This window comes from Coturnix japonica, unplaced genomic scaffold (genome assembly GCF_054131305.1).
Source record: "Coturnix japonica strain WE unplaced genomic scaffold, WE-NBRP24 Scf073, whole genome shotgun sequence".
Taxonomy (NCBI): Eukaryota; Metazoa; Chordata; class Aves; order Galliformes; family Phasianidae; genus Coturnix; species Coturnix japonica.
Genome location: NW_028188976.1, coordinates 541,621 through 552,838, shown reverse-complemented (window position 1 = coordinate 552,838; position 11,218 = coordinate 541,621). Strand labels below are relative to the sequence as shown.

General features: G+C 50.8%; 1 protein-coding gene across 1 annotated transcript; it reads right to left on the bottom strand.

Annotated features, from left to right (window-relative positions):
• Positions 1-3,104: 3,104 nt before the first annotated feature.
• Positions 3,105-8,559, bottom strand: LOC146751586 (uncharacterized). The gene is made up of 7 exons (XM_085534007.1): positions 8,318-8,559; positions 7,755-7,882; positions 7,222-7,297; positions 6,899-6,973; positions 6,693-6,766; positions 4,302-4,508; positions 3,105-3,380 (listed from the first exon to the last, which is right to left on the bottom strand). The coding sequence occupies exons 1-7, from the start codon at positions 8,505-8,507 to the stop codon at positions 3,225-3,227; spliced, it is 906 nt and encodes a 301-aa protein (XP_085390133.1). The 5' UTR covers positions 8,508-8,559; the 3' UTR covers positions 3,105-3,224.
• Between the last annotated feature and the right edge of the window lie 2,659 nt (positions 8,560-11,218).

Below are 11,218 nucleotides of genomic sequence, written 5' to 3'. Positions count from 1 at the left end.
CCCATTTTGGGTCCATTTTGGGTCCCATTTTGGGTCGTTTTGGGTTTATTTTGGGTCCAGTTTTGGGTCCATTTTGAGTCCAATTCTGGTCCAATTTGGGTCCATTTTGGGTCCAGTTTCGGGTCCGTTTTGGGTCCGTTTTGGGTCCATTTTGAGTCCAATTCTGGTCCAATTTGGGTCCATTTTGGGTCCAGTTTCGGGTCCGTTTTGGGTCCATTTTGGGTCCATTTTGGTTTCAATTCTGGGTCCAGTTTTGGGTCCATTTTGGGTCCAGTTTTGGGTCCAATTTGGGTCCATTTTGAGTCCAATTCTGGGTCCAGTTTTGGGTCCATTTTGGGTCCCATTTTGGGTCATTTTGGGTCCCATTTTGGGTCGTTTTGGGTCCATTTTGAGTCCAATTCTGGGTCCAGTTTAGGGTCCATTTTGGGTCCCATTTTGGGTCATTTTGGGTCCCATTTTAGGTCGTTTTGGGTCAATTTCAGCTCCAATTTCAGCTCCAGTTCTGGGTTGTTTTGGGTCAATTTTGAGTCCAATTTCAGCTCCAATTCTGGGTCCATTTTGGCTCCAATTTTGGGTCATTTCGGGTCCATTTTGTGTCCAGTTTTGGGTTGATTTGTGTCCATTTCGGGTTGAGTTTTCGGGGTCATGTTTGGGTCCATTTGGTATCTGGTTTCACTGGTGGTTCCGGATGGTGTCGCGGATCCATGTTCGAGTCCATTTCAGCTTTAATTTCGGGTCATTTTGTGTCCATTTCAGCCCCAATTTTGGGTCGTTCTGGGTCAATTTCAAGTCCAATTTCAGCTCCAATTTCGGGTCCATTTCAGCTCCAATTTTGGGTCAGTTTGTGTCCATTTCAGCTCCAATTTTGGGTCGTTCTGGGTCAATTTCAAGTCCAATTTCAGCTCCAATTCTGGGTCCATTTTGGCTCCAATTTTGGTTCATTTCGGGTCCATTTTGAGTCCAGTTTTGGGTTGATTTGTGTCCATTTTGGTTCCGTTTTGGGTCAGGTTTGGGTCCATTTGGTGTCTGTTCATTGGTGGTTTTGGATGGTGTCGCGGATCCATGTTCGGGTCCATTTCAGCTCCAATTTCAGCTCCAATTTCGGGTCATTTTGAGTCCAGTTTTGGGTCGATTTGTGTCCATTTCGGGTTGAGTTTTCGGGTCAGGTTCTGGTCCATTTACCGTCTGGGTTTATTGGTGGTTCCAGATGGTGTCGCGGATCCATGTCAGCTCCAATTCCGGGTTGTTTTGGGTCAATTTCGAGTCCAATTTCAGCTCCAGTTCTGGGTCCATTTTGGGTCCAATTTCGGGTCATTTTGACTCCAATTTCAGCCCCAATTTTGGGTCATTTTGGGTCCATTTCAACTCCAATTTTGGGACCATTTTGAGTCCAATTTCAGGTCATTTTGTGTCCGTATTGAGTCCAATTTCAGCTCCAATTTTGGGTCATTTTGAGTCCATTTCGAGTCCAATTTCAGCTCCAATTTCGGGTCCAGTTTTGGGTCGATTTGTGTCCATTTGGGGTTGAGTTTTCGGGTCAGGTTCTGGTCCATTTACTGTCTGGGTTTATTGGTGGTTCCGGATGGTGTCGCGGATCCATGTTCAGGTCCATTTCAGCTCCAATTTTGGGTCATTTTGGGTCCAGTTTTGGGTTGATTTATGCCCATTTCGGGTTGAGTTTTCGGGTCAGGTTCTGGTCCATTTACTGTCTGGGTTTATCTGTGGTTCCGGATGGTGTCGCGGATCCATGTTCGGGTCCATTTCAGCTCCAATTTCAGCTCCAACTTCGGGTCGTTTTGGGTCAATTTCGAGTCCAATTTCAGCTCCAATTCTGGGTCCATTTTGGCTCCAGTTTTGGGTCATTTCGGGTCCATTTTGAGTCCAGTTTTGGGTTGATTTGTGTCCATTTTGGTTCCGTTTTGGGTCAGGTTTGGGTCCATTTGGTGTCTGTTCATTGGTGGTTTTGGATGGTGTCGCGGATCCATGTTCGGGTCCATTTCAGCTCCAATTTCAGCTCCAATTTCGGGTCCATTTTGAGTCCAGTTTTGGGTTGATTTGTGTCCATTTTGGTTCCGTTTTGGGTCAGGTTTGGGTCCATTTGGTGTCTGTTCATTGGTGGTTTTGGATGGTGTCGCGGATCCATGTTCGGGTCCATTTCAGCTCCAGTTTCGTGTCATTTTGGGTCAATTTCGAGTCCAATTTCAGCTCCAATTCTGAGTCCATTTCAGCTCCAATTTTGGGTCATTTTGGGTCCATTTCAGCTCCAATTTCGGGTCCATTTCAGCTTTAAATTCGAGTCATTTTGTGTCCATTTCAGCTCCAATTTTGGGTCGTTCTGGGTCAATTTCAAGTCCAATTTCAGCTCCAATTTCGGGTCCATTTCAGCTCCAATTTGGGGTCATTTTGGGTCCATTTCAGCTCCAATTTCAGGTCCATTTCAGCTCCAATTTCGGGTCATTTTGGGTCCATTTCAGCCCCAATTTCAGGTCCATTTCAGCCCCAATTTTGGGTCATTTCGAGTCCAATTTCAGCTCCAATTCTGGGTCCATTTCAGCTTCGATTCGCATCCATTTTGGGTTGAGTTTTCGGGTCAGGTTCTGGTCCATTTACTGTCTTGGTTTATCTGTGGTTCCGGATGGTGTCGCGGATCCATGTTCGGGTCCATTTCAGCTCCAATTTCGGGTCATTTTGGGTCCATTTCAGCCCCAATTTCAGGTCCAATTTCAACCCCAATTTTGGGTCATTTCGAGTCCAATTTCAGCCCCAACTTCGGGTCCATTTTGAGTCCAGTTTTGGGTTGATTTATGCCCATTTTGGGTTGAGTTTTCGGGTCAGGTTCTGGTCCATTTACTGTCTGGGTTTATCTGTGGTTCCGGATGGTGTCGCGGATCCATGTTCGGGTCCATTTCAGCTCCAATTTCAGCTCCAACTTCGGGTCGTTTTGGGTCAATTTCGAGTCCAATTTCAGCTCCAATTCTGGGTCCATTTTGAGTCCAGTTTTGGGTTGATTTGTGTCCATTTTGGTTCCGTTTTGGGTCAGGTTTGGGTCCATTTGGTGTCTGTTCATTGGTGGTTTTGGATGGTGTCGCGGATCCATGTTCGGGTCCATTTCAGCTCCAATTTCAGCTCCAATTTCGGGTCATTTTGGGTCCAGTTTTGGGTTGATTTATGCCCATTTTGGGTTGAGTTTTCGGGTCAGGTTCTGGTCCATTTACTGTCTGGGTTTATCTGTGGTTCCGGATGGTGTCGCGGATCCATTGCGCGTACCGACACACCTTGGTGTACACCCCGGGTCGCCGGGGCTGCCCACAAATCTCCATCCCCCACGACACGATGCCCTGTAGGGTCCCATTGCAAACCAGGGGGCCGCCAGAGTCACCCTAAAATGGGGGGATATGGGGGTTGAAATGGGGGGATACGGGGGGTTAAATGGGGGATATGGGGGAGATATGGGGGGGAATAGGGGGATATAGGGGGGATATGGGGGTAATAGGGGGGATATGGGGCGTAATAGGGGGGATATGTGGGGATATGGGGGTAATAGGGGGGGATATGGGGTAATAGGGGGGATATGGGGGTATATGTGGGGATATGGGGGTAATAGGGGGATATGGGGGGGATATGTGGGGATATGGGGGTAATAGGGGGATATGGGGGTAATAGGGGGATATGGGGGTAATAGGGGGGATATGGAGGAGATATGTGGGGATATGGGGATAATAGGGGGGATATGGGGGTTGAAATGGGGAGGGGGAGGGATATGGGGGGATATGTGGGGATATGGGGTAGATGGGAGGAAATGGGGGGATATGGGGGGGGAAAGGGGGGATATGGGGGTTGAAATGGGGGGATATGGGGGATATGGGGGGGGAAAGAGGGGATATGGTGGGTAATAGGGGGGATACAGGGGGGTATGGAGGGATATGGGGGGGATATGTGGGAATATGGGGGTAATAGGGGGGATACGGGGGGATATGGGGCGTAATAGGGGGGATATGGGGGTAATAGGGGGGATATGGGGGGGATATGGGGCCTAATAGGGGGGATATGGGGGGTAATAGGGGGGATATGGGGGAATATGGCGTGTAATAGGGGGGATATGGGGCGTAATAGGGGCATAATAGGGGGGATATGGGGGGATATGGGGTGTAATAGGTCAATAATGTGACCCTCTCCCCTATAAAGACCCCAACCCCATTAATGGAAGGAGGTGGATGAAGGTGGGGGGGGGGGGGGGGGGTGTCTATTAACCCCTATTAATTGGGGGGGGGGGTCTTATATTTGGGGGGGGGTCTCCGTACCTGACACGAGTCTCGCCCCCCCTCCATGTTCCCAGCACACAACATGTTTCCCGTGATGGATTTGGGGTAAAAACTTCGACATTGATCAGTGGAGAAAATGGTCACAGTGGTGCATTGCAGGACGTCGGGGTACGTCACTGTATAGGTATAGATGGGGAGGGGGTGAGATATAACACCCCCCTGCCCCACAGCACCCCATATATCACCCCATATATCCCCTATATCCCCTATATCACCCCATATATCCCCTATATCACCCTATGTATCCCCTATATTACCCCATATCACCCCTAAATCCCGTATATCACCCCATATATCCCCTATATCACCCCATATATCCCCTATATCACCCCATATATCCCCTATATCCCCTATATCATCCCATATCACCCCATATATCCCCTATATCACCCCATATCATCCATATATCACCCTATGTATCCCCTATATCACCCCATATATCCCCTATATCCCCTATATCATCCCATATCACCCCATATATCCCCTATATCGCCCCATATCACCCCTATATCCCCTATATCACCCCATATCACCCCCTATATCCCCCATATCACCCTATATCACCCCATATATCCCCTATATCGCCCCATATCACCCCATATATCCCCTATATCCCCTATATCGCCCCATATCACCCCATATATCCCCTATATCACCCAATATATCCCCTATATCACCCCATATCACCCCATATATCCCCTATATCACCCCATATATCCCCTATATCACCCCATATATCCCCTATATCACCCAATATATCCCCTATATCGCCTATATCACCCCATATATCCCCTATATCACCCCATATCACCCCATATCACCCCATATATCCCCTATATCCCATATATCACCCCTATATCCCCCATATCACCCCATATATCCCCTATATCACCCCATATCACCCCATATATCCCCCATATCACCCCATATATCCCCTATATCCCCTATATCACCCCATATATCCCCTATATCGCCCCATATCACCCTATGTATCCCCCATATCACCCCATATATCCCCTATATCACCCCATAAATCCCCTATATCCCCATATCACCCCATATATCCCCTATATCCCCTATATCACCCCATATATCCCCCTATATCACTCCATATATCCCCTATATCCCCTATATCACCCCATATATCCCCTATATCACCCCATATATCCCCATATATCCCCTATATCACCCCATATCATCCCATATATCACCCTATGTATCCCCTATATCACCCCATATATCCCCTATATCCCCTATATCATCCCATATCACCCCATATATCCCCTATATCGCCCCATATCACCCCTATATCCCCTATATCACCCCATATCACCCCCTATATCCCCCATATCACCCTATATCACCCCATATATCCCCTATATCGCCCCATATCACCCCATATATCCCCTATATCCCCTATATTGCCCCATATCACCCCATATATCCCCTATATCACCCCATATATCGCCTGTATCACCCCATATCACCCCATATATCCCCTATATCACCCCATATATCCCCTATATCACCCTATATATCCCCTATATCACCCCATATCACCCCCATATCACCCCATATATCCCCTATATCACCCCATATCACCCCCTATATCCCCATATCACCCCTATATCACCCCATATATCCCCTATATCACCCCATATATCCCCTATATCCCCTATATCACCCCTATATCCCCTATATCACCCCATATATCCCCTATATCCCCTATATCACCCCATATATCCCCCATATTACCCCATATCACCCCCTATATCCCATATATCACCCCATATCACCCCCTATATCCCCTATATCCCCCCATATATCCCCTATATCCCCTATATCACCCCATATCACCCCATATATCCCCTATATCACCCCATATATCTCCCTATATCCCCTATATTAACCCATATATCCACTATATCACCCCATATATCCCCTATATCACCCCATACCCTATATCCCATATATCACCCCTATATCCCCTATATCCCATGTATCACCCCTATATCCCCTATATCACCCCTATGTATCCCCTATATCCCCCTATATCACCCCATATATCCCCTATATCACCCCATTCCATATTCCCCTATATCACCCCTATATCCCCTATATCACCCCATATCACCCCTCTGCCCCCCTCCCCCACCCCCCATATTTACTTCCTGTTTCCACAGGAAGTGACGTCCCCACCCGCCATCTTGAGGCCTTCACTTCCTGTTTCATCAGGAAGTGACACTCCCACCTGCCATTTTGAGGCCTTCACTTCCTGTCTAGACAGGAAGTGACGCCCCCAGCCGCCATCTTGAGGCCTTCTCTTCCTGTTTCCTTCCCTTACCCTCAGGGGAAGTGATGGCCCCCCACCCGGAAGTAACGCAGGTAGTTCCGGTTTAGACAGGAAGTGAAACCTCCACCCGCCATATTGAGGCCTTCACTTCCTGTTTAGACAGGAAGTGACGCCCCCACCCGCCATTTTGAGGCCTTCACTTCCTGCTTAGACAGGAAGTGGCGCCCCCACCCGCCATTTTGAGGCCTTCACTTCCTGTCTAGACAGGAAGTGACACCCCCACCTGCCATTTTGAGGCCTTCACTTCCTGTTTCATCAGGAACTGACTCCCCCACCCGCCATTTGAGGCCTTCTCTTCCTGTTTAGACAGGAAGTGAGGCCCCCAGCCGCCATTTTGAGGCCTTCACTTCCTGTTTCGACAGGAAGTGACGCCCCCACCCGCCATTTTGAGGCCTTCTCTTCCTGTTTCCTTCCCTTACCCTCAGGGGAAGTGATGGCCCCCCACCCGGAAGTAACGCAGGTAGTTCCGGGTTAGACAGGAAGTGACGCCCCCAGCCGCCATTTGAGGCCTTCACTTCCTGCTTAGACAGGAAGTGACGCCCCCACCTGCCATTTTGAGGCCTTCACTTCCTGTTTCGACAGGAAGTAACGCCCCCACCCGCCATTTTGAGGCCTTCACTTCCTGTTTAGACAGGAAGTGACGCCCCCACCCGCCATTTTGATTCCTTCACTTCCTGTTTCGACAGGAAGTGACGCCCCCACTCGCCATTTTGACGCCTTCACTTCCTGTTTCGACAGGAAGTGACGCCCCCATCTGCCATTTTGAGGCCTTCACTTCCTGCTTAGACCGGAAGTGACTCCCCCACCCGCCATCTTGAGGCCTTCACTTCCTGTTTCGACAGGAAGTGACGCCCCCACCCGCCATTTTGAGGCCAACTCTTCCTGTTTCCTTCCCTTACCCTCAGGGGAAGTGATGGCCCCCCACCCGGAAGTAACGCAGGTAGTTCCGGGTTAGACAGGAAGTGAAACCTCCACCCGCCATTTTGAGGCCTTCACTTCCTGTTTAGACAGGAAGTGACGCCCCTAGCCGCCATCTTGAGGCCTTCACTTCCTGTTTCATCAGGAAGTGACACTCCCACCTGCCATTTTGAGGCCTTCTCTTCCTGTTTCGACAGGAAGTGACGCCCCCACCCGCCATTTTGAGGCCTTCTCTTCCTGTTTCGACAGGAAGTGACGCCCCCACCCGCCATTTTGAGGCCTTCACTTCCTGTTTAGACAGGAAGTGATGCCCCCACCCGCCATTTTGAGGCCTTCACTTCCTGTTTCATCAGGAAGTGACACTCCCACCTGCCATTTTGAGGCCTTCTCTTCCTGTTTCGACAGGAAGTGACGCCCCCAGCCGCCATTTTGAGGCCTTCACTTCCTGTTTCATCAGGAAGTGACACTCCCACCCGCCATTATGAGGCCTTAACTTCCTGCTTAGACATGAAGTGATGGCCCCCACCTGCCATTTTGAGGCCTTCACTTCCCTGTTTCGACAGGAAGTGACACCCCCACCCGCCATTTTGAGGCCTTCACTTCCTGTCTAGACAGGAAGTGACGCCCCCAGCCGCCATCTTGAGGCCTTCACTTCCTGTTTCAACAGGAAGTGACGCCCCCACCCGCCATTTTGAGGCCTACTCTTCCCGTTTCCTTCCCTTACCCTCAGGGGAAGTGATGGCCCCCCACCCAGAAGTAACACAGGTAGTTCCGGGTATGGGGGGACATGAAGCGACGGGGACGGGCCTGACGGTGTCGGTGATGGTGACGGGGGTGAGGAGCTTGATTAACATGATGTCGTTGTCTTTGGTGCTGGGGTCGTAATCCGGGTGGGGGAAAAGCCTCTGAACCATCTTCCTTTCTTCCCCATTTCCCGGCTGTAAAGGTTGTGTTTCCCCAGCCGGATGGTCGTCACACTTATTAAATTAAATAGGGGGGGGGTTATATTGGATAATAGGGGGGTGCCATATGGGGGGGGGAAAGGGGGGTTGAGCCCCATACATGACCCCCCCATGTGACCCACGACCCCCATGACCCCCAAACATGACCCTTGACCCCCCATGACCTCCCACATGACCCTTGACCCCCATACATGACCCTTGACCCCCCATGACCTCTGACCCCCCACATGGCTCTTGACCCCCCACATGACCTTTGACCCCCTACATGACCCATGACCCCCCACATGACCTCCCACATGACCCGTGACCCCGTGACCCATGACCCCCCATGTCCCTTGACCCCTCACATGACCTTTCACCCCCCCACATGACCCTTCAACCCCCCATGACCCACGACCCCCAAGACCCCCCGTGACCCATGACCCGACATGACCTTTGATCCCTCACATGACCCTTGACCCCCATGACCCTTGACCTCCATACATGACCCTTGACCCCACCCCATGACCCTTGACTCCCCACGACCTTTTATCCCCCATGTGACCCCCCACACGACCCCATGACCCCCATACGTGACCCATGACCCCCATGACCCTTGACCCCCCACATGACCTCCCTTGATCCCCCCACACGACCCTTGACCCCCCCGTGACCCTTGACCTCCATACATGACCCTTGACCCCCCATCACCCACGACCCCCATGACCTTCGACCCCCTCGCATGACCCATGACCCCCCATACGTGACCATGACCCCCATGACCCTTGACCCCCCCACATGACCCCCCCTTGACTCCCCCACGACCCTTGACCCCCCACATGACCCTTGACCCCCCATGACCCTTGACCCCCATACATGACCCTTGACCCCCATACATGACCCTTGACCCCCCCACATGACCCTTGACCCCTCTCACCCCGGCGTGGTGCAATGTGCCGCCGTCACGACCCACTGTGGCTCCACCAGGACCCCCCGCAGTACAGCTTGTACATGTCCAAGATGGCCGCCTGCCACGGCTGCGAGTGGGGCTGGCAGTCACGGCCCCCGACCACACGCGTGTCAGCTCCCGACGGGGACACTGAGGGGGCAACACGGGATGACACGCGTGTTCGTGGCGTCTCGTGGGTGTGTTGGTGTCAGAACACGCGTGTTGGTGTCGTAACATGTGTGTGTCGGCATCACAACACGCGTGTTGGTGTCATAACACACGTGTCAGTATCATGACACGTGTGTGTTGGCATTGTAACACGCGTGTTGGCATCATAACACACGTGTTAGTATCAGAACACGCGTGTTCGGTTCATAACACACGTGTCAGTATCATGACATGTGTGTTCTGGCATTATAACACGCGTGTTGGCATCGTAACATACATGTTGGCATCAGAACACGTGTGTTTGGTTCATAACACACATGTCAGTATCATGACACATGTGTGTGTCAGCATCACAACACGCGTGTTGGTGTCATAATGTGTGTGTCGGCATCACAACACGCGTGTTGCCATCATAACACACGTGTCAGTATCAGAACACGTGTGTTTGGTTCATAACACACGTGTCAGTATCACAACACGCGTGTTGGTGTCATAACACACGTGTCAGTATCAGAACACGTGTGTGTCGGCATCAGAACACGCGTGTTGGTGTCATAACGTGTGTGTCGGCATTGTAACATGCGTGTTCATGGCGTCACGTGGGTGTGTCGGCGTCAGAACACGCGTGTTGGTGTCATAACGTGTGTGTGTCGGCATCACAACACGTGTGTTGGTGTCATGACACGTGTCAGAATCATGACACGTGTGTGTCGGCATTGTAACACGTGTTGGCATCGTAACATACATGTCAGCATCAGAACATGAGTGTTTGGTTCATAACACACGTGTCAGTATCATGACACACGTGTGTGTCGGCATCACAACACGCGTGTTGGTGTCATAACGTGTGTTTCGGCATCACAACACGCATGTTGGTGTCATAACGTGTGTGTCGGCATTACAACACGCATGTTGGTGTCATAACGTGTGTGTCGGCATCACAACACGCGTGTTGGTGTCATAACGTGTGTGTCGGCATCACAACACGCGTGTTGGTGTCATAACGTGTGTGTGTCGGCATCACAACACGCGTGTTGGTGTCATAACGTGTGTGTGGGCATCACAGCACGCGTGTTGGTGTCATAACGTGTGTGTCGGCATTGTAACAGGTGTGTTGGTGTCATAACGTGTGTGTCGGCATCACAACACGCGTGTTGGTGTGATAACGTGTGTGTCGGCATCACAACACGCGTGTTGGTGTCATAACGTGTGTGTCGGCATCACAACACACGTGTTGGTGTCATAACGTGTGTGTCGGCATTGTAACATGCGTGTTCATGGCGTCACGTGGGTGTGTCGGCATCACAACACGCGTGTTGGTGTGATAACGTGTGTGTCGGCATCACAACATGTGTGTTGGTGTCATAACACACGTGTCAGTATCAGAACACGTGTGTGTCAGCATCACAGCACGTGTGTCGGCATCGTAACATACATGTCAGCATCAGAACACGCGTGTTCGGTTCATAACACACGTGTCAGTATCATGACACGTGTGTGTTGGCATTGTAACACGCGTGTTGGGGTCATAACGTGTGTGTCGGCATCACAACACGCGTGTTGGTGT